This window comes from Lagopus muta, chromosome 15 (assembly GCF_023343835.1).
Source record: "Lagopus muta isolate bLagMut1 chromosome 15, bLagMut1 primary, whole genome shotgun sequence".
Taxonomy (NCBI): domain Eukaryota; kingdom Metazoa; phylum Chordata; class Aves; order Galliformes; family Phasianidae; genus Lagopus; species Lagopus muta.
The window spans coordinates 9,736,999-9,760,665 of record NC_064447.1 but is presented as its reverse complement, the minus strand read 5'-3'; the positions used below and the strand labels follow the sequence as shown (position 1 = coordinate 9,760,665).

Sequence of the window (23,667 nt, the reverse complement as noted above, 5' to 3'; positions counted from 1 at the left end):
ACTGAACTAAACTAGTTTGCCAATGAACTGTGGCTCACCAAGAAGGTGTCACACAGGTGAGACAAACTTGCCCTCTCCCTCGTGTCTTCCCAGTGTTTTAATCAAACCTGCTGGCACAGAAATCCTGACCTTCTGACAAGGCTCCCATTCCCTGTGCTATAAAGAAACTGATTTGATTGATGTTGTCCCATCAAGATGGATTTCAGGAAGTGCAAACTCTCCAAGCTGGTGGGAAATAAAAATAAAAACAGTGTTGTCCTGGCACAGATAGCTGTCCCTCAAACAGCCTACCCGCTGTAAGGCTCTCATCAAACACAGGCTGCCTCCGAGATATCAGGCTGGGAAATGAAGCTTTAAATGGGGTTTTCATCCATGCTGGAATGGCTCCATTTACGCTTCATTTTGTTTGTAAAATAACTGCTTTTTAGAAGCAGTGCTAATACTGCTACAAATAATTAACGTTATCTGAAACTATCATATTATAGGAGGGGGTGATTAGGTTCAAATCAGCAGAGACACGTCAAATTTCAGCAATATGACATGGTATAAAAACAATGCCTATGTTCTTAGATAACCTTTGGTCTCCGTCTTTTGCTAAACATCAGTGCTCCCAAGGCTAGCACATGTTTATTTCTAGAGCTGAAATGTAATGTTTTGCCCATATGTTGATACTAAAACAAAAATTTCACTTCTGAACTCTTTCATCTTTTTATTCATGTGTTCTGTTGCTCTCAGGCAGAGATTGTGAGTACCAGACTCTGCCTTATGTAAAATAATTGACTGTATTTTCTCTCCTCTGAACTAATTCACCACATTGTCTTCCTATCTATCATCTAGACGAATGCACTATGCTCTCTATCCATCACCCTGCTATGGTACTCATCACTGGGGTATGCAGCCAGCAGATAAAAAGTATAATGATGCTATATTAAATAAAGAAAATCAATGTTCCACTCACAGTCAAACTGAGTCAAATTGTGACAAGTGGGTTGCCATGAGGAGAATTAGGCCCTGGCTCAAGCAGTGGGCTTTTCTGAAGCAGTGCTCCCAGCCCCCAGTATTTATAGACCTTGCCTTGCAATGCTGAGAAGGCATCTCCTGTCCTGCCTCTGCCGCACAAATCCTCACCAGTCCTAGGACTTCTAATCCTGGTCAGTGTACATGTGGAAAACCATCTGCTCAAGATGACTCAAGAAACTGGAGTGTTCAAACAGCAGCAAATGTGACAAGATTCAATGTAAATTGAAGAGGTTTTGTGAATGCCTGTCTGATTCACAGGATCCTTGGCTGCAGCATTTCATGTATGTAAAACAGTGAGCTGCTTACGGTCCTTGGTGTGAATTGTGATGTGGTGGTAGCACCAATACAAACAGCAGGACTGGGGTCTGGCATCAAGCAGGCAGTGAAAGCCACCTTTCATTGCTCTGCAGACAATTCAGCACAAGAATGTCCATTGTGAACACAAAAAGGGAGACTAAATTTTCAAGCCAGTCTGTCCTGAGAACAGGCAGCTCAGGTCAATGCGCCTTTAACATCCCATATGAACTTCAATGTACTAACCGTCCATCTCAGATATGTTTTTTTCTCCTCATTGCAAAATGCTGAATTACAGTTAAATGCTAGATGGTATTTCCTGACTGTGTGTGACTGATTGCTTGCCTTTGTGCATGACTGGTTATTTGTCAGCAGTGAGCACTTCAAAGCCCATCAGCCAGTCCAATTGCCCAGGGAAGCTGCTCAGCTTTCTTTGCCCACTCCACTACATTAGTTGAGAGGGGGTAAACACCTTCTGGCACTTCACAACAGAGATATGAAAGTGACGGTACTGCTTTTATGCAAAGGAACCACATCTCCCTGCCAACCACATTTTCTCTCCACAGGAATTGGGACAGAGCTGGGAGGGGATCTGCATCTCTCTCCTGAAGCACAGACACAGCTGGTGCTGGGTGCTGGGAGCAGAAAGCCCATTCCCAAGACAAAGGACACACTTGTAGACAGCACGGTATCTCTGCTGCCTCCCTAAAGCCTGCAAATCAAGGCTTTGCAATCCAGAATTTGTTGGCCCTGCATTCTTCTTTGCCTCAGCAGCAGTTTCCCCTGAGTTCTTTTGTCTGCCAAGGCAAAGCAACACACGCAGCTTTGCATCAGCTCAGATTTTGGTTCTACATTTCTTAGCAAATTATGTTTATGCCAGGAAAACAGTCTATAGCTTATATGCAGTAGATCTCTTTATAGCTGGCAAAGTAAAGGTTTGTGATGTGCTCTCCAATATTTAGCAAGGTTTCAGCATTGTACATGAGAACAAAGATCCTTCTCCCATGAAAACATATGGCAAAAGATGGAGGTGTGCTCTTGGTTTTGATTCTGATTTCTTTGCTGACATGACTGCATTAAATTAGCAATTAAACTTATTTACTCCAAGAAAGAGACCACGGTAAAGCCCCCATGTGCTGACATTCTGTTGCGTGAATAACAAAGGAAGTCGGGTTCTTCTCTTCAGCAGGTCCCCTGCACTCAAGGCGCTGATATTTGCAGAACAGATTCTGAGAAGCAGCCTCCAAAGCATCATCATCACTTGAAAATCAGATTTTCAGAATACTACATAATGTATTGGCCCCTGCTTGGAGAGGTGTGACAGTGGAAGTGGGTCACATTTTCAAGCTCTTCTGAATGCCTTTGCGAAGAAAAGGAAAGGATTCAGACCAACTTCCTTTGGACAAGTTATTTCTTCCATGCTGTAGACAAGAAATGAACTTCTCTGCTATTAGGATGCAAGGGAAATTTCCCTTCTGCATTTGCAAGAACTGTACTCCTCTCCCACTAATTTAATAAATCAAATAAACAAACAAACAAAAAAAGACAGGGAAAAGCAACAGCAGCAGTCAGCAAACCTCGTGAAGGGGAAACTGTTCCCCTTAGAAAGGATTCTGGCCAAGAGAAATCTTAATCTATTGCACATCAAAATATTTGAGCTGGAAAACATTCCCGTTCTTCTCTTCCAGTATATTTTGTCATCTTGTGATCCGGAAACATCTTGGATAACGGTTAATAATTTATATGTTACAGTGGCATACTAAATCACATGGCTGTTGAAGAGCCTTGAAACACAGGGTCCCTGGGTCTGCCCTGGATAATTATGGGAACACCTGAATCTGTCAGGTGCCAATAGGTTTTGCTTTTCTTTCTTGCAGTGATGTGATATACAGCCTGTTAGGACAAGATGTGTCTGTGAAGATTTGAAAGCAGGCTTGGACTGACAGAAAACAAGAAAACAAAAAACAAAACCAAAACAACAACAAAAACCTAGCCTGACAGTAACACTCTCCATTTCCATCTGTTCCTTGAAGCAGTGTCCATTTGGGATAACAACCATAAGACTGCTCACTGAAGTAATGCTTGCAGTGGATCAGGAAGAGTTTACTTTTTTTTTTTTTTTTTTTCCTTTATTTTTTTTTTATATGTGTACATTTGTGTTTCTCTGCTGTTGAAGATTAAAACTTACCAGTCACATCAAGTCACACAGCACAGTTTGCTGCTAAATTTCCAATCTTAGACACATCCCACTGTGGCCCTAGTGGGCAGTTCTGCAGAACTGCCTGGGTGACACTGAACGGGCTATGATCAAAAGCCACTAATAAAAGCTCCTTTGAAATCTTCAGAGAAAAACACTTTCTCATCTCTGCTGGAATTCAGTCTCCTTTACAACACTGCTGGATGGCAGGGAAGCTGTGCTATGGCCGTGCTGCCAGCCCACAGATGCACACTGTGTTTTGCCCACAGATGCACACTGTGTTTTCCAGATTCAAGCTCCCTATCAGAAGCAACCAACCAACTGACCTCTTTATAAAGAGCACAAGATCTTGTAGGAAGAATGACTGGATTTTCTGTGGGCTCAGAGCACACTCATCTGCTATTTTATGCAGCCGAGGTACAGTCCAGGCATCCCTCTCCTGGACTCCAAGGAGCCCGCTGGCCTGGGTGGCACTGGGCAGACCGCACGGCTTTTTCTTTTCTACTTTCTACCTCTAAAAGACATTGAAGGAGAGATGCGCCCAGCCCAAGGACGAGAGTGCCCTCTGTTGTCACGGCGCTCTCCAGCATCCTCCCATTGCACTGAGCCTTGCCTTCCCCTCCTGCTCAGTGATGGCAAACGCCCTGAAATTAAATTAAATTCGAGCATAAGCTGTCCGTGTGCCTTCAGGTGAGAATTACACGGGGGGCTGCCGCAGCAGACGGATTTCACAGCACCTGACATGGCCACCAACAGCCTCAGGGGTGAGCATTTGGGGTTGCAGTGATGCAGTAGGCCTGGAAGCAGATCTTTAAGGTCCCTTCTAATCCAAGCCATCCGACGACGCTAGGATTTGGGAATAAGCCCCCCTCCCACGGGCACCAAGGGCCAGAATCCTGTCAGGCTCCTCTCTTATTTCAAAAAAATCTCCATTGCACAGAGAAGTTCTTCAGCACAAAAAGAGGAGCCAGAAAGCAATGTGGACGTTTCAGCATATCTTTATTTTTACAAGCACGGGAAAGCTACAGCAGTTACACCGCACGGCCTACGCAGGGAAACCCTGCCACCGCCTCAGGGGCGCCGCCATGACACCAGCAGCTCTCCCCGCAGGCCTTGCTGCGTCCCGATTGGGTGTCCCCGTCACCACGGCAACAAGCAGCTTGGAGGCGGGGCCGGCCGGCGCTCACCCTATCGACGGGGCCCTCATGGCGAAGCGACGCTCTGATTGGCGGTTGGGGTAACAAGGGGCGGGCCGTTCTTCCGTCACCGCCTCGGGTTTCCCTTCGCAGTGGGGGGACCCGCCTCTTCATTGGCTGCTGTCGTTGCCATGGCAACGAGAGGACGCGGCGCGGCCTAGAGGAGACCCGGCCGCCATGGAGCATCCCGAGGGAAGCCCCAGCGGCCCGGCGCCCGCCCGGGTGCCGCTGACTAAAGAACCAGCACCGCAGTCAGTGCCCGCCACCCAGCTACCCATGAAGGTTTATGAGGCAGCGTTGAAGACGGGACCCGATTCCTCCAGCGGCCTAGCCACAGCCGGCTTCCGCACTGCCAAGTACCTGCCTCCGGAGTGGCACCAGAGCAACTACAACCTGTACCACAAGGCCTTCGCCAGCTGCGAGGAGTCCGAGCGCAACAGGGATGAAGCCAAAGAGCTGTCTGAGAGCACCGCAGCTGCCACCCAGCGTGCCCAGAAGGATTCCACGGCTGCCCTGGGCCAGCGGCTGCAGGACATCCACTTCTGGAAGACAGAGCTTCAGAAGGAGATTGAGGAGCTGGACGCAGAGACCAACCTGCTGGCAGCCCAGAAGCTGAGGTTGGAAAGGGCTCTCGATGCCACCGAGGTGCCCTATGCCATTGCAACTGATAATCTGCAGTGTCGGGAGAGGAGGCAGCCCCCAGACTTGGTCTGTGATGAGGTGGAGAGGGAGATGCTGAAGGTGAGAGCAAGGCTGAGGGTGTTGGTGGCCCTTTGGCAGTGCTGCCCTGATCTATGAGCAGCTTGGTTAGTAGATGGAAAGTGCAGCTCATGAAGGTGCTCTCTGGATATTAACAAAGGTCTGTTTCTACTTCTAGGCAGCCTGAACTCAGTCCTAAATTGAGGACGGATTACTTAAAAATTCTTCCTTCTTTAAAAAAAAAAAAAAGTTAAAAATCACATGAGTACACCCAGAGGAGACCAGGTCCCTTCCCTCAGACCAAATCCAAGCAAATTCAGAGCTTAAGTTCCCAATATGAGACTCAGCATTTTATTCTGGCATTGAACATTTTCCAGATTCTTATTGGATTGAAATCTCCTCATCTGTACAGGTTACATTTAAAAATGCAGTACCCCATGAGCAGCCTACTCAGAACCAGGGAAATGCTGCTTGCCCATTTTCCATGCTCAAGTGAGCAGTCTCTGCCTTTTACCTGTATTACAGTCTGAAGCTGTAGCCCTGCCAAGGCAGTGATCTAACATCGAACTTACTGTGTCTCAGCACAAGCCATCACTGTAATTGTACTGCAGAACAGCAGCATGGCTCTCTCCAAACAGTACAATATAGTTTTGTGACACCTGCATGAGATGACAGCTCCAGACACGCTGGGAGGCACAGACAGATGGTATTTCTGACAGCGTGACTTAAGCAAACCTTGTGCTTTCTTGAAATTTGCTTGATCCTTCCCTCCCCTAGAGGTCTCTACTCCAGCTGACACTTTGTTAACTGTCACCAAAATCCAGCACAGCATGTAGATTGCCTCCAAACTGATGTAATTATTCTGATTGCTTATGGTACGGGGAAGAGATTCTGGGTCATTTTTCATTCTTGAATGATACATTTTCTAGTGTCCCATCAATAAGTGAATGATCACTTATTGGCCTGCAGCTTCCATTATACTGTGGAAGTATATTCATGATTAGTTACTGATTAACACAGTTGATTAATGTTTGTTGTTAGAAAAATACTTAAGAGGATTACAGAGCTGATGAGGTGACAGTATCTAATAATATTTTTGATAGGAATAATGCTCAGTGGTGATCAATATTTGGAGGTTGTTCTAGTCAAAAATAGAAAAATGAGAGAATTAGTGTATAGAAGAACATTTTAGCAGCATACTGGTCTGCTTTGTGAATTGTAGTTACAAGATTCACATAACAAAAAAACAAACAAACAAACAAAAAAAAAACCAACAAAAAAAACCCACTATTTTCATCAGCTGCTGCTGTTTTAGAGAAATGTGTGAAATGTAAGACCTACCCCTCCAAAAATTCAACTTTCTGGAAGGATTTCTCTCCTGCATTTATTTTCTCCTGATCTCTGTGCCAGAGAATAGTTTGTTCATTGCTAAGAAGTCCATCTGCTGCTGCTAATTCTTCACCTGAAATTGTGGTTCTCTGCTTGTGACGGCAGTGTCCACAGCCAAGTGGGATGTCATCAAAAAAGAATGATGTGAGTTCAGCTGAGGCGTGTGTACCAGCAGCAGATGGACTCCTGAGAAATGAAGATTTTGTTGCCATGCCAATGACCTTTGCAGTACAGAAGGAAGAGGAGTATATAATATGAGAGGAAACCCTTCCCATTTTCACGGACGGATAGATTTTATGGCATAAATATTTGCAAATAGATTTTTTTTTTTTCAAGTGTACCCTCTGTGGTTTTGCTGGCTCTTTAAGCTACTGCTGTACTCTGTACCTCTTTCACTGCAAAAAAAGAATGCAGTACCTTTTATTTCTTACTGTCTTTAAAACTGAATTCTTCACACTTCAAGTTGCCCTTCCATGAATTCTGGCTGTTCACTGTGCAGATTTCAGAGTTAATGACTCACTTCACTGGTAGCTCTGTGTTCATTTGCTTACTTAGAGGAGCTAGGCAGATTTTATTACTAAAGTACTGACATACATTTATGAATCTTGCTTTCTTGTCCAGCCTTTTTCTAATCTTAACTTAAATGGTAATTAACTCACAGGAGATCAGGTGCCATTCACTCTCTTCCATGCAAAAAAAATGAGAAAAAGAAGAAACATTTTCCCTAAAGTCAGCTGTGTGAGGGAACAGACATTCTTCTCCTTCCACAAGGAATTTTAACTTCACAGTTAACTATATTATAACTATATTCTAGAGCATTTTCCTCTATTTGAAATTTTCCCTCCTCTACTAGTAGCCCAGGCTTATATTGGCTTCACTGGACAGCATCTTCACTGTGATCCTCCCAGCTCCTGCGGATAAGTGGAGAATCTGCATGCTCAGGGGAAGAACACCTCTGGACAAAGGATTGCCTTTCACATGGTCTTGGAAAAGCTTTGCACAGGTCATGGGTTTTGTTGCTGCTTTCAACTTTCTGCAGCAGTGTGGAATATTCTCAGAGCATCCTGCTGAGACAACCACCTTTCAGCAGCCCCTAGGCAGGTGACATTTAACGAGGGAACACCAAATGCACTAAACAAGCAGTTTTGAAACCCAGCATTTAATTGGACTTTCACTATCTGTTGAGCAGGAATCATTTCAGATGACTCACAAATAAAACAGAAATATCTCTGCTGAAAGTTTTGCATACCCATATAAGATTTCAGTTTTTCCTATTTCTTTGGCACACAGTCCATTTCTTTACAGCTTTCGGTTCTAGCTCATCTCTCCTATTTGTTCTGCAGGATAGAGTCATATTTAGATTACCTAGAGTGAGACATACCCCAATTAAATAGCAGCTGCTGGAATGAGGGATTAAGGTATTTAAGTGAAAGCGCCTCAGACGCATAATAAAATCATCTGTTACTCAGAACTTCATCGATTCCACTCAGCAGCATACTAATCTTTCCTCAATATAGTTCTGGTTAAGAAGAATCTGAAGGACAATTCTTTTCCCCGTAAAGAGTGATCTCTAGTGACTAAAAAGCTAACAAAATCTCTCAGTAGTTAGGAATAGTTATTTCTTTGAGCTGCAGCATTGGAAGTAGCAGAATTCAGTAAAAGCAATACATGCATCTGTTTTCCATGAGGTTTTTCCTTCCATAGCCCATATGATATCTCTGAAACCCCTTTGCATCAGTTTAATCATGGTGTAGTGTTTTTGTGTACACACATTTAATACTGACGTGGTATGCTCTAGCACAGGGCTTGCCACAGAGTGGTATACTGCCAATAAATCATGCTTCAGCTGCATTCATTCTGTGTTTCAAGGTTATTCCTGTATATCCAGTGTCCAGACTCATTAAGTGACTGCCAGATATGACTGTGGTCTAAGCAGATGCAGTTACATTTGGTGGGGTTTTTTTTGTTTGTTTTTTTTAATCCAAGGACTGTATTAGACTCAGAATGTTGATCAGTTGTCCATTTATTTCAATGATGAAATCAGCCCCAATATTCCCTGGTGCTAAAGACAAAGGCATTAGCCAAGATCCTGTCAGCTACATAAAATTAAAAAAGTGGAGGAATGATACAGTTGTGTGCATGCCTGCCAAATGCAATCATGGGGCAAGGAAATCAACAGAAACCTCTTTCCAAACAGCATTATCTGTAGCTTTGCCAAGCAAGCCAGCAGTCCTCCACATAGACAACTCCATAAAAGCAGTGTGTTTTGTTTCAATGTCTGCAGGCAGCAGATTCTCAGCTGACTCTGGCAGACCTGATATTTATGCAGAGTTGACCTGTGGCCTTCCTCCCATGAGCTAGCCACAGCTACACTTGTCAACTGGCTGGGTTGCTCTGTGATAGCTGGCAGCACAGCCAGGGCTGTATGACCTGCATCAATGGATCGCCACCTTCAGCACAGTGCCACAGCTCCTCTCAGCCATGCAGTAGGACTTTTCAACTGCTTTAAAAGCTAGGAGAAACCCTTGATTAGATAAGTTGAAAACTCATCATTGTTCACATCTGCTTATTCACTCCGAGTAGTCTTAGGTTGCCATTAATTATGAGAACAATACCTTGCTTGAGTGCATATCTCCTCAAAAGGAAATCTATTTCTTAATTTCATTTTAGGTCATTCAACAAGGGAGTTCTTTATTTTGAGGCTATTTCACTTTTCCCATATGAGAGGCCATAATTGCCAAAGGAAAGCTTTTCTCATTAAGATTGTGCATGTTACACACAGGAAAATGATTGCCTCTTTATTTACATGGAGACTGACTGCCCAACACAAACAGTATCAATTATTGTAAGAGTAATTTCAAGTGCTGGCTCTTTATAACACTTTAAAATCCTATTTTTTTTTTTTTCTTTTTGACAATTCAGCCACTGTAATAGTTCTTTTTTGCAGAAAGCAAGTCTTTGTGTTCTCAGTTTGTAAACTGATACCTTCAGCTATGTATTTATTTTAACTGTGCTCTTTCAGACCCTTAGAAATAATATTTTCTCCCCAGTCTCGGTTGCCCTTCTGTGTTTGGAATAAAATGATCTCTCCTACACTCCCCATTGGTTTCTTGTGATGGAGAAACTGACAATGCAGGGACACATGCACTCATTTGTTTGTCAAGAACACTGAGGATCAATGTGTGCCAGCAATGTTCTGGCTATAACTCATTAGTTAGTGTATACTCCCTTAATTGTCACTGGATGACTGTCACTAATACACACATTACATTAATTAGAAGCTCACCATATGAAAAAAAAGCTCTTTAAGATACCAATTTCAGGTATTAAATGCCTTTATGTAATAAACAAAACCATCCGTTGGTCTGGCCTTTATGCAGTGTATAACCACCAGTTCAGTAAAGTACTTCACAGAGCACTGATGGTTAATCCCTAAAGCAACACCATTGCCATCAAAGACGAGCACCACTACTTCTTGTTCTGTAAGAGAATATCACAAACAATGGTCTTTTTTGTCCTGATAGCGTTTATGCTGCAGTGAACATTCCTGCTACAAGCAGCACAAGCTCTAAGTTCAGACTTTGGATCTGTTCTCAAGGTGAGGCAGGGCTTTGTGCAATCACCTCTCATAGCTGAAGGCGTTTAGCCTCTCCAACCATGCTGCATAGCTCAGGTAATTCGGTAGTCCTCCATACTACCCCTCACCAGACACAAAAGCACTTGGTCTAATAGTAAGAGTCAAGCTGCAGGCATGTGTCACCAGGTTTACCTTGGGCTGGCTTTCCTGTACCTGCCAAAGTAGACAATAACTGCCTAAACTACAGAACAGTAACTGCTATTTTTAGTTAATGCAGAGCATTCAAAGCAAGGAGGCCAATGAAAGATTATGATACTGCCACTCCTTTAAGTAGCTCCTTATCACCACAATTCAGACAAATGGTATTTTTGGAGATCTGCTGGAAATGCACGAGGCAGCAGCTTCCAAGATAAGTGCTTGTTGCAGAGCAAGGCAGATTCCGGCTGCCAGCGTCCTGCCAGAGAAGCTGGTCTGCTGCATCACACCCTGCTGCAAGACAGCAGCTCCTGGCAGCAGAATTTATGCTGCCACTGTTCTGCCCAGCTCCAAAGTGACACCTTGGTTTCATGCAAGGCAGTGACTCACGCTGAGCACAGCGCTGCTGCCCTATCTGTTCCCTGTTTCAAGGCTGTGCAGGTAACTCAAGCGTTCTGTTTAATCTGACAGAACATATGCTTTCTCATAGAATACACATGCAATATAAAAATAGCGAATCCCCAGGCTTTAGAAGTACTTCAAATATTGCTGTCTTTGTAAACTTAAAGCTGAGCTACTCAGTGTTTGCTAACTCCAGAGAGGATCTTGTCTTCTAATAATATGGTAAGAGTAGGTAATGAGTGGGAGATTTAAGTATATATCCACAACCATTAAAATGGAATTGCTCTGCAGGATGGTATGTACTGCACTGAATATCATAGAAGTCTTCCTATTTTTATCTAGGAAGCTGAGCTTATCAGAAATATCCAGGAGCTTTTGAAAAGAACTTTGATGCAAGCTAGTAACCAGATGCGGTAAGAAAGTTCTTGTAATATCTCAATCATTATTAATATAGTCAAAAAAACCTGAGAAGAGGAACTCAGTGATGAAAGTTAAGGATTACCAGCTAAAGTAAGGCACAGGAAGAGCCATTCCCTTCCATAACTTCCAGTATGCGTATTCACTTCTCCAATTTCCCAATACTAAATGTAAATATTACAAAATATTATCTAGACATCACTGTCTTGTTACAGCATGTGATGTATTTGTACTGTAAGATCTTTTACAATTATTTACCTGATCAAATGGCCTTTTCAAGATGAGTTTCTTGCCACCAGATGTCAGTGTGAACTTGCAATACAATAACTGAGCTCTGCCTTCCCTGCCAATATGAACATCCATTGCTCTTCAAAAGGAATATTTGCCTTTAATTTATATCAAATCCTTTGGAAAGAAGTTATTATCCAAATCCTCGGGTTAACTCCATATCATGGAGTTAATTGCTAGAAACCTTGATACTTTGCTAATTAAAATAATAATAATAATAATAATTCAATTTGTTCTGTTCTACCAGATAAAATGAATTTATTTTTTTAAAAAAGAATGCTTATAGAGGCAGAAAAACTTAAGTTGCTCTGTTACATCAGTTACAATCTCAGAGGAATCTGTTGAATTTAACCTTTGCTTGTTATAACTGTTTCAAGATTGTTTTAAGTACTGTGGTTGGCCAGCAGGATCTTTTTTAATTCTTTAGCTAAGAGTGACATCTGGTGTCAGCAGTTGATAAAGGCACACTGTCTTTTGTACTCTGAAGTCATTCTAATTAATAATGTACAATACAATTCTGAAATTAAGAACAACATATCAGTTCCCACCCTGAATGGCATTCCTCCTGTATTTCCTGAGGAGGAATTACACTGCCTAAGTGTTACAGTCTAGCAAGGAGAGCTCACAGGATAATACAGGGTCACTTTTTGGAGGTCTTAGAGTCAGGTTCAGTGTGCTAGCACAAGAGAGGGTTAAGCATCCTGTAAGCAATGCTTGATGTCTTGGGAAGAATATTCTGTTGTTATACCCTCCACCTGAAGCTGCTATTGAAAAAAATCCATGTTGCTTTAGGATTGAGATATAAAATCCAAAGTCTAACAACTGCTTTGCCACAGGCTACAGAAACCTTAAGCCTTCAGTGGGCACAGAACAGTGCTGAACGTCTAGGGAAGTGGTTAACACATCAAGCTCACTGCCCTCACAGATGGCTGGGAGAGAAAATTCAGCTAGGCAAGTCTGCTTTCCCATTTTCATTTGACAGGCAAAGGATCAGAGTCTAATTTCATTAATGTTTGTGTCAGTTTTGCTGAGCTGTATTGTTTTTCACTACCCATATATGATAACAGTGATGAGCTTTCCAGATTAAATCGGGACCACAAAGAGGTTTGTGAAATGGACTGGTCAGACAAAGTTGAAACATACAACATTGATGACAAGTGTGGAAGATACAAGAACCAGAGCACCAACATTCAGTTCCATCCTAGTTCAGTGAAGTTTGAAGAGAGGTAAGCAGTTCTCATTATGCTCCATAATTACACTGTTAAAGTGCAATACATCCTTTGCATCACTGAAAGCTGCAGTGCTCCCGTGAATTAATGATGTTATTGCTGTTACTTTGAGTGGGAGACATCATACCTTCAAAAGCAGCTACTCCAAGAGTAAATGGTAGTGCTACCATCTCAGCATGCCATGCCACTGATGGCAAAGTAGATTACATACAAAGTAGGTTTGTTAAAGCTTTTCTCAGAAATAATTGCCTTTATACTTCTAAAGTCCTATCTAACTCCTATACATACTTCCTGTGAACACCATCAGACATGCCACTCTTTTGGGAAAGCTTCCTGTACACAAAGTGGCTTAATACAACTAATTGCAATAAATCTTGTAAGGTCCCCCTTTCAGATAACACTCAGATAATTTTCACATGGGTTACAGATACTGTATCAATAGAATTCACAGTAATAATAACAGCAAAGCAGCAAGGCCCTAGGCTGCAGCAAGCTTGCTCAAGTGCAACAATCAGATTCACAGAAATAAAGGGGAGGGAGAAAAAAAGAAAAAAAAAAAATCCAAAAAAAAACCCCAAACCAAATGAAAAAACTGCTTATCTTCAGAAGACCTCAAGTATACAGGGATCTCCAGTAACTCACCCTTACCTCCACTGCCAACCCTTAACTGAGGTCTGAAAAGGGATTGATCCTGGCTCCAACCCTTCTGGTCACTCAGGAGCATTGTATACACCTGAGTTTCCCTGGGTTGGCCCTAACTTCCTACCAGGTGCTCAATCACTGTTTCAAGTCATGACTTAGCATTTCTGCTACAGTGACCTAAGTACTGCAGTGTCTTCTGCTGCTCAACGTGGCAAAGTATAAGCAGACATCATGTTGTCTTTGTTTTGAAGTGTACAGAGTCTGCAGTGCATGCATATATTCATGTGTTTATTTGGTGGTGACTTAACTGCTTCTGCTTGCAATTACTGTGCAGAAGATTGCTGGCAAGTTGGTTTTTTTTTGGTCACACGTTATTCCCACAGAAGCAATGAAGTGGATGAGGGATTAATTTTATAAAGGACTCTTAATCTTCCTTGTTGGTAAGTCTAGACTGCATGCAACATAGCAAACACAAACAGAAGTATCCAAAGCTTTTGCAGGGGGAAAACCAATTTCAGATTGTATTTCTAAATGCAACCTGAACAAAGAGCAAGCTTCCAAGCCCTACAATTCTATGATTCTGTTTATATACTATTCCCTTCTTCCAGTGCATCAACACCAGAGACATGGGCCAAGTTCAGTCATGACAACATCTATAGGGCAGAACGAGAAAGATTGGCTTCAGTTAATCTTCGCACTTTGATTGATAATATTCTTCACGATGTATCTGAGGACCTGAGGATGCAATGTGCTGCTGTTAATGAGGCTTTTGCCAAACGTTGTTTGGAGCTGGATGATACAAAACACAAACTAGAGCATCATTTGAAAGGAGTAAGTGTCATTTTTTGAATGCTGGATACAGGCATGACAGCATCTTCTGAGAAGATCACAGTGGGCTTATCCTCTAGGAAAAAATTCTTAGTCCATGTCAGGTATAAAACACTGCTGTGTCAGCTGAGTATCTGATAAGAGTCTTCAGTGCTGGATTATGGCTCCAGTTCAGCTTGTGCTGCTGTCTGCAGTGCTTCTTCTGTAGTGTCTTCATTAAGCAGTTCCTGTCAAATGGAAAGAGTATCTTTGGCCTCTGCATCCTCGCCAATGTGGAGCAGGTCCTACTTCTGTATTAGGCCACTGGGTAGCATAGAAAGAACAAGTCATTCCTTAGTACTGGTGGGTAATGACAGCTGCCAGACTATTTTCTGCTTGTGTCTGTGGTTATGAGGGAGAAAGGATTCAGAATTTCCTGTCTTTTTCTATTTTCTTCACTAGAAATCTACACAGTTCCAAGCTGTGCAGCAGTTCTTAATTTCGCTCAAAATAAATCGAACTTTTCTGGGATAATTTACAGTAAAAAATTTACCATTAAAAGCAATTCAAGGGGGTGGGATGTGTTGTCAGGGAAGCTTTTAAACAGGCTACAGAATATTTTCTGCCTCTTTTTAGACCAGAGTTCAGATTCTCAGTGTAGAAGTAGAAATAAAGACGTCAAAACCACCTTTGCACTTTCATTTCTTCTATTTTCTGGCCAAATATGAGATCAAAACTGTGACTCAGTGGGACCATGAACAAATGTGTAGCATGCACAGAGACAATGTGCTTTTTTTCTTCTTCTTTTTTAATAAACAGTTTTTCTTGGGTATCTTTTTCAGACCCTTAAGGAAATAGGAGATCAAGAAGCTAACATTGTTGCTCTCAAACAAGCTATCAGAGACAAAGAAGCCCCAATGAAAGTGGCTCAAACCAGGCTGTATGACAGGTCTTTTAGGCCCAATGTTGAGCTCTGCAGAGATGCAGCACAATTCAGGTAAAAGCTGCTAAACAAGTCCTCCAAGGTGTCCATTCTATCCAAAGGTGATGTAAGACAGCATTTGCACCTTTTTTTTTTTTTTTAGAAATGTGTGGTCTTTCTCTTTTACTACTAGGTTTGATTCTGATATGTCAGAAATAATTCAATTGTCTGAAATCACTGCAAGGAAGACATTATTTTAATCTAATGTATTAGCAAATAGAAAATCCATGCACACCATTCTGCTATTTGTCTTTATGCTTTTTTCTCTGAACTGTGTGTTTTCATTTTTGATTTAGATGATCCAAAAAAAAAAAAAAAAAAAAAGTCTGACAACTTGTGAATAATTTGCAACCCTTTTGCTATTAGCAAAAGTTCACCACAAGGTGGACTCTGTGCTGAAAGAAATACGTTTCAAGCGCTGAGAATGTAAATGGGCTGCACATATCCATAGCCTGAGATATGTCCTTAGTACTCAGAAGAATTGGGCTGGTGGCATTTGATTTTCAGTAATAATCCATTTTAGAACTGGAGGTCAATAAATCCTTCCAATTTAAAGGTCTGAACATCGCATTTGTCACTTTTGATCTCATTATAAGCCTTGTAATTGATTTTCCTCCTTCACATGTTTCTGCCCTTAGGAGAAGTGGAGGATCAGCTTTTGCAGGCTTCCATGTACTTGCAGCAAAGATGCCTGCCATTCAAAGCTGATATGCTGTTCTTTATACAGCGAGGAAGAAATTACAGTTAATCTGAATGCTTTATGCCATTGCAGGCACAGTCATTGAAGTCCTGATTCAGCAAATAATTCTTGTGCAAGCCTCTCAGTGTGTAAATTGCCTTTAATGCGATTTAAGGAACATGCAAGCCCTTTGCTGAATCGGCATGTGTTTAATTGCCATGCTGACACTGTTTATATTTACTCAGTTCCCATAGCATACAGGGATTTTGTTGTCCCAGGAAGTAAACATGAGCAGACAGAGAGTGCAGAAGGAAGCTACCCACCGACATTCAGTTGAAGTGATGTGTTTTTTTAAAAATGGTTTACTGCTGTTCTGCCACTTAAAGTCATGCATTTAAAGATCGTTTCCTCATCTCTGGTACAAGTATCATCTTTAATACTTGAGCTTTATGCTAGTGAACAGACATCAAAATCCAGGCTTAAGGAAGTGCAGGTGCAATCAAACTGATGACTCATCCAACAAGTTTTGTCTGATGTTTCTTGGTACAAGTGTCCTACACAATGGGATACTTGTGAAGTGAGGATGGATAGTTCGTCTGCAGTGGCAAAAGACATTCTTAGTACTATCTAAATAAAGGGAAACTCGAATACAAAAGCTATGAGAGCGAGTTCCGTTTTTCACTAAGTGCACAGAACCATCAAGAGGATCAACATTTCTGAGTCTGTAGTCCACAGTCTCCAACACTTACCAGGTCCTCTTCAAAGTGTTGGGATCAATACCTCCTGCCCTTGTTGTTGAGTGTTATGCTTCTATAACCATTGATTTTTGTTCCTGTTACAGTTCGTGTGTCCTTAGGAACACACACAAGTTTCTGCTCACTTTAATATTGCTTATGTCATTCTGTTCAGGTTGATCGGCGAAGTTGAGGAACTAACAGAATCCATTGAATCTCTGAAGAAAAAACTGCGGGAAGCTGAACAGTCTCTGAGGAACTTGGAAGACACGCGGATGAATTTAGAAAAAGAAATAGCTGTGAAAACAAACAGTATTTTTATAGATAGGCAAAAGTGCATGGCCCATCGCACTCGCTACCCGACTGTTCTGAAACTAGCAGGTTACAGGTAGTAATCTCTGTACTGGCTGTGCAAAGTCTGGAAGAAAAGTGTCACCTAGCATCTTTCATAGAAAATGCGTGGACACTGTTATACACAGAAGTACTGTGCTCATTTCTGTCTTGTATTTGGATTAAAATGCATTGGAATGTGATGGCTGCCTTTGAGCCTTCCCTCTAAAAATTTGGTCTGAGTGCAGACATACACAGTGAGTTTAAAATGCAGCTTAAAGACAATTCCTTGCATCTGATGTGTATCTATCACATTCACATAACTTTCACAGTATGGCTTTGAACCTAAGAAGCAAATATTTTGAGTAATTATAATATACACAGATGTGAACCCATAAAATTTATAGCTTTCTAGCATTTTACGGCTGCATGAAATAAGAGCAATAAAAGTGCGTGCCTGATAGAAGATCGCCTGATCAGCGAGGAAACAGATGACGGACTTTTCAGCTCTTCAAACATTATTAGTTAAAGTTTGCACAGGTTAGATGACAATCTGACTATTGGCAAAAACGCTGCCAGTCCATGACACCCGCGTATCTAATCTGAAAATGAGATCAAGGATCTTTAACTTTCAAGTCAATTCAATTTGATTTTTTTCAGGGAAAAAAAAAAAGAAAAAGAGCCTAAACAGAGCCTGAATAGCAATCGTGCCTTTCAGCTTAAGTAGTTGGATGTTTAATTGAGCTCTTGATCTGTTCCACCTATTCCCTGAAAGCAAGGCGTGTGTTTGAACTATTACCCTTAATGGAGAGCACATCAGATTCATCTACTCCAGTAGAGCAATGTAACAAATGTCATTCACGCATTAGCTTAGTAGGCCACTCAGTTGAAAATGCGACGTGACAAAGAAGAGAAATGATGACACAGAGCACAATTACATTATGGTTTCCTGCATTACAGGTTTTTACTTTTAAAAAGCAGCTGACCAAAGAGAGAAAAAACATCAACCCTTCCCCCTCATCTGCCCTGAAACCTAGACAGCGTGCTTTTCTGAACAGTCCTGCTTTGTTAACCAGAGCCGGAGAAGCCATCTATCTGTTTGGCACACAGGTAGCAATCTGTATGATCTTGACACGGGTTGTGCAGAGCAGTATTCAGCCATTGCCCTCCTGTTGAAAGATGCTACCATGTACTTCACTGAAAACCAGCTGTGTCGGTGAGGGCTTTTGACCCATAAAGGGCCGGTTGGCCCCTTCTTCCCCACTCCTTCCACCTCTGAGTCAGTACAGCTCCTGTGAAGGCTTATTTTCAGTGGGCATCACAGGAGCAGAGAGAATCTGAGCTATAGGTTACATGGCTGAAAAAACAATCTCTGTTGGTTTCATTTATGCTGACCTGATTGTCTCAAAAACTGTAGTCCTGCAGAAAAGTACTGAACAAGTGTGAACAATTGTCATTTCCTCAGTCCGACATCTGTTACAGCAGAGGAAAAGGGATCTAAATCTCAGATAGGAGAAAACTGAGGCAGCTGGGGTCAAAGTGAACTTTTACCTTTCAATTATGGCCAATGAGACCATGAGAGTATGCAATCCAGGCCCCAAAAGTGTTATTTTGATTCAAGAGTTTTGCACTGAAGAGAGGAAAAGTGCTGTCACATTCTCTGAGTCTGCCTTGAGTACTAATAACCCTGTGCCCCATATTGGGCTGTAAATGGATCTTTCCCTAATTAAAGCCTAGTTTAATTTACCTTTGTGAACTAAATTACTCTGCCCTTGCTTTAGGCCAATCAAGGGAAATCTTGGCCTGGCAAACCCAATACATTAGCAGGGTGTAATCACTGCCCTATTCAGATGGTAATAGAGGGATACAAGCAAAGCAAGGGTGTGAATCACATGGAAGAGCTTCAAGCTTCTGTAATTATTCTTCCTTTAATTACTGATTAGTTAAAAATCATAGCTAAAGACACTGCTCTAGTATGTAAACCTGTTTCTATATTATTTTTTCAGAATGTGTTTTACGAATGTGTTTTCCCAAGGAAGGATTAAAAAGATGCAGTAGCTGGCTCTCATGTGAGCTAGTGTCACAGGTGAGCTGTAGCTCCCTGTTGTTGTGAGCTCCACCTGCTAATCTATATGAAAAGTACTACCATTTTTTCTTAATGTACACATTAAAAACTGTTGTTTTTTTTTAACTTACAAGCAGACAACACCGCACAAGGGGAGCAACGAAGGATACAGAAAAACAGGAGCTCGTATCTGTGCAGTGTTTTTAACCAAAGGTAGTTTATTTTCTCTAAGACTGAAGCTTAGAACAACCACCTCATAATTTCAGCCTTGTACCATGTCACAGGTCACTCAAAATTTAATACCGAAGTGGCAGACAGCAGCACTGGGATGTGCAGGTAGGATGTTTCAGACATCCCTGTTTCCACTTTGGACCCCTGACACATGACATCAGCAGCACCTGCTTAGAATACTGATCCGTAAATCCAGTTTGCTTGGCAGAAGGGCACAAGGACAGCCAGTAACATCAGCTGCGTCTTGCAGAGAAGATCTGAGTTTATTTCTGTTCTTCAGGATTCTTTTCGTGGTGATTTGCAGTGTAATTATAAAAACAACCTGCAGAGAGTGGGAATTTATTTTAAAATCTTTTCCTGAGCAATTTCTCTAAATAATTCTTGAGTAGTCTCTTAGACCTGCTGGCCTCTCTAAGCAAACTGTGTCCCAACATTAGTCTCGGCAGCAATAAAAGTCACAATAACAACTTTATGGCCATGTACGTGCTCGTTAGTGCCCCTTGTGATTCCTGGGATGTAGATGCTGATAGCCAGGCTGTTTGCAGCACTGTTTGCTGAGCTCTCAGGGCAAGCAGGATGCACTGAACTCTGTGCTGTCACACAGGGGACATTTCTCAGTGTGCAAAGTCCTGCTCTGGGCTTGGACAAGCTTCAGCATCTCAAGCACACCCAGACTGTGAAAGCCACACCAGCGCCTGTGCCACATGAGAACAGGAGCAATCAGGGATCCTTGTAGCAGATCCAACACTGCCTCACACAAGAGTTGTTTGCAGAGTTGCTGCAGGGTTTTTGCATGGGTTGTTTCTTTGGGGAAAGAGCCACAGAGGGTAAAGAAATTCTTTCTTTTTAAAAGCAACAGGAAGATAAAGTATTTTATTGCTGCTTCTTGGAGGATTTATATAAAAATGGCAAGGATGAAAAACAGAATGACCTTTTCACATAGTCATGCACGGTTAATCAAGACAACTGAAATGTCTGTCATAGGGTAATTCACAAGATTTGTAAAACAAAACTTCCAGAAAGGAAATAACTCTGAAAATAGGGAGAAAATCCAGACTTACTTCTTAGAAACCTACATTGTTTCATCTTTTAAAAATTTAAAACACTGCCAGTAGCCTTCCATGCTAAGGGAGAGCTGTGCAGCTTCCCTCCTTGTGAGCCAGGCACAGGCTGCAGCTGGGAAACAGCTCTCAAGTTTCTGCAAATGTATTTCAAGAGCTGTAAACATCATGCCAGTTAAACCACCCTGTTCTGCAAATCATCTGTTGCCAAAGGATGAGCAGCAAAAAAGTGGAAAATTGTTCTCTCTCAGCTTTCTGGATCAAAGCTTTGAACCTCCCAAGGGCTGAAGGACTCCAATGTGCCCAACTTCATCCATCACTGCAGTTCCCAAAGGAGGAAGCTGGTCAGCAGCCTGCAGAGCAGGTTCACACAGCGGGTAAATTGAAATCCACCAAAGTCCTTGGCTGCATTTCCATTTCCCTCACTCAGCCCGTTATGATGGAGTGCCTCGTTCAGATATGGGCTCATGATTAAGGGTAGCCTTAGGGCCTTGTATATAGAAGATCATTTTTATGATTGCTGCAGTGTATGAGCTCTTCATAGAAGAGGCTTTTAAAATCTGAATGAGTTCAAGCATGCAAAAGATTAATGTGGGCCTGCATGCATCTATGTCAGTCTGCAAAGTCCAATTTATTTCCATGAAGGCCATTGTGGTTGCAAAACTCTCTGTGATTTCTACAAAAGTCCAGGAGACACAAGTGCAATGGTTGCTTGTCTAGATATCTGGCAGTGGGGACCATTAAAAACCATGCTGCCATGGGCACAGGGATCAATGCTGACCCAGAGGAGGTGCAGAGTTGAGGGGCACTGCACCAAATGATGGACCAAGGCAGCCGAGGCTGAGAATACCTTAAGAGAACTTAATGAGAACTTTGCATAAAAACCTATAAAACCCACTATGAAATCCCTACCAGGAAGGCAGATCTTCACCTGCACAGCCCGACTTATGCTAAGCAATGGTAAAGCTGAGTGAGCAAGCTCAAACGTTTAGTTTGTTTCTGATTATTGCTTCCTGCATCATGAGATGTGTAGATCTTGAGTGGAAACTTCTTAAGATCTGCACTTCCTCCCCAGAGAACCCTGCTGGGAAGGATTCAACCTGCCATCCTCCTGCATTCCCCAAGCTGGCTGCCAACACGATTTGGTGACTGGAGCTGTTACACGCTCGATTTACTTTACAGGCAAGAGTGGCTTTTACAAGCTCTCTGTGTCTCTGGAGCTGGTGATGCAAACCCATACACAGCTGTCTCCTTCAATAAAATAAAGAAGCACAGGCAGGCAGACCCAGTGCTTCCCCCAGCCAAACATGTAGCAGAACAGGCAGGCACCAACAAGCAGAGCTCCAATGCTGCACCCTGAGCTCCTGGCGCCCCATCCCTGCCTCTCCTGCTCACACTCAGCTCAGGTCCCCCCTGACCCCACAGCATCCCCAGAGCAGCCTGCACCCATGCACCTCTGCCCTGAGTTCAGCCCTGAAGCATGAAGAGCCATCCTCCTTATAATTTGTGCTCCCTCTAGTGAGTACCTCTACTACTTTATGTGGCCTTATCTGCAGTATACTTAAACGTTGTCCTTCCCCACTGAAATCCCCTGGAACCAATTACTTTGCTAGGTGTTGGATAGCTGCTCCAGCTGATGCTGGGGAGGTGATGCCCTGCTGCAGCAGCATGGGATTATTTCAGTATCTTTATTCTAACCTGGACCCTGTAATGTGGAAACGGTCACAAAAAAATAAAACAAAACAAATCACAGACATTGAAAAAGTAGAAACATTCAGAAACTACATTTCCTAAGATTCTTTATCAAGAAGTAGCCAGACAGAATGTCCTAGCATGCACAGATTGGGCACGTCTCTGAAGGCGGATGGGAGAGAATTCTTCTAAGGTTGTATGGGTTTGTCACAGCTGTCACTTCTTTGCGACCCAAACGTCACCCCATAGAAGCATGCAGGGGACTGAGAAGGGAAGCATCATGAGGCAATGCCAGCAATGGAGCATCCTGCCAGAAACTGAGCATTGAGCCTCTGTGATTACACACGCACACACACTCTCCTAATTCCCAGTTTGCGTCACAGCACAAGATGTGTGTATGCACACAGAGGTAAATGCATTTCCATAGCTTCCCCCCAAACCAGCATTTAAATTAAACTAAGCAACCTCTATTTAAATGCTTTGCATCTGCTCCAAAATTCCCGCTGACAGTTTAATCAAAGCTCTCACAGATACATTTTCTGCTGCTTTTTTCCAGCTCTGATGACTGCTGTGTTCCATTGGTGCATCACATCCTGCAATGAACCAAGACTTTCGTGGGAATCATCCACTTTTGTCCCAGTTGCTGCTCTCCATCAGCCCAATGAGACCCTGAGACAGCACACGGAGAGGTGCTAGTGATGGAGAGCTCTTGTGCAGGTTGTGCAATTACACCATAGAGCAAACAGACTGCTTGGGGGCTGTGGGGGGTGGGGAGTCTTGTGGGGCATTGCACTGCTTCCCACCATCTGCAAAAAGATATAAAAAACACCTACAGGAAAGTATCATTTCCAGTGCAAAAAGCCAACAGCAAGGAGTGTGAGAGCTGCTCTGCACTGCTGAAGGAAGATCTATTGAGCTGTTGGAGGCACGCTGTAGCTAGCAGATCAGAACGCTCGGTGCGCTGAGAGCAGATTAAGGAAATTAATGGAAAGGGAAAAGCAGCCCAAACCAATCTTTCCCTTTTCACAGAAAGCAGATAGTCACGGTGCTGCTTTCATTAACATTAATGTCAGTTGATGCTTTTAATTGTTCTCTTCTGACATTTCAATTATATGTTTTATGTAAATAAATGGCAGCTCTGGGATTTCGCAGAACTGGATTTTTGCAGCGCCTGTTTTCAAGTCCCCATTAACCACCAGCACTGTGTGCCCACTCCAGCTCTCTACCCCTTGCACTGCATTTTACCATAGAAGAGGGAGACCTGCGCAGCTCCCATCTGTCTTTTCCTTTATGGTTCAAAACACTCATTTTGGCAGGAAAAAAGGTTGTGTTTTTTTAAACCCAGCTACTGCTAACACCTTTCATAGACTGACACGGTAAGCACAGAAAGCTGGAAATCATACTGCAAAACAAAGTGGGTTTTGTATAAACAGTATTCCTCCTTAGAAAATGGCTTTATAGGAAACAAAGAAAGCCAGAGCTGGATTTCCACCTTGAGTCTGAACCAAATAACTCCTGTGGCTCTGGGAAATGTAAACTCT

The 23,667-nt window shown here is 42.6% G+C and overlaps 1 protein-coding gene across 1 annotated transcript; it reads left to right on the top strand.

The window, feature by feature from the left end:
• Window positions 1-4,739: 4,739 nt before the first annotated feature.
• Window positions 4,740-17,166, top strand: TEKT4 (tektin 4). The gene is made up of 6 exons (XM_048961918.1): window positions 4,740-5,448; window positions 11,312-11,382; window positions 12,757-12,900; window positions 14,154-14,376; window positions 15,195-15,349; window positions 16,923-17,166. The coding sequence occupies exons 1-6, from the start codon at window positions 4,885-4,887 to the stop codon at window positions 17,137-17,139; spliced, it is 1,374 nt and encodes a 457-aa protein (XP_048817875.1). The 5' UTR covers window positions 4,740-4,884; the 3' UTR covers window positions 17,140-17,166.
• The last annotated feature ends 6,501 nt before the right edge of the window (window positions 17,167-23,667 follow it).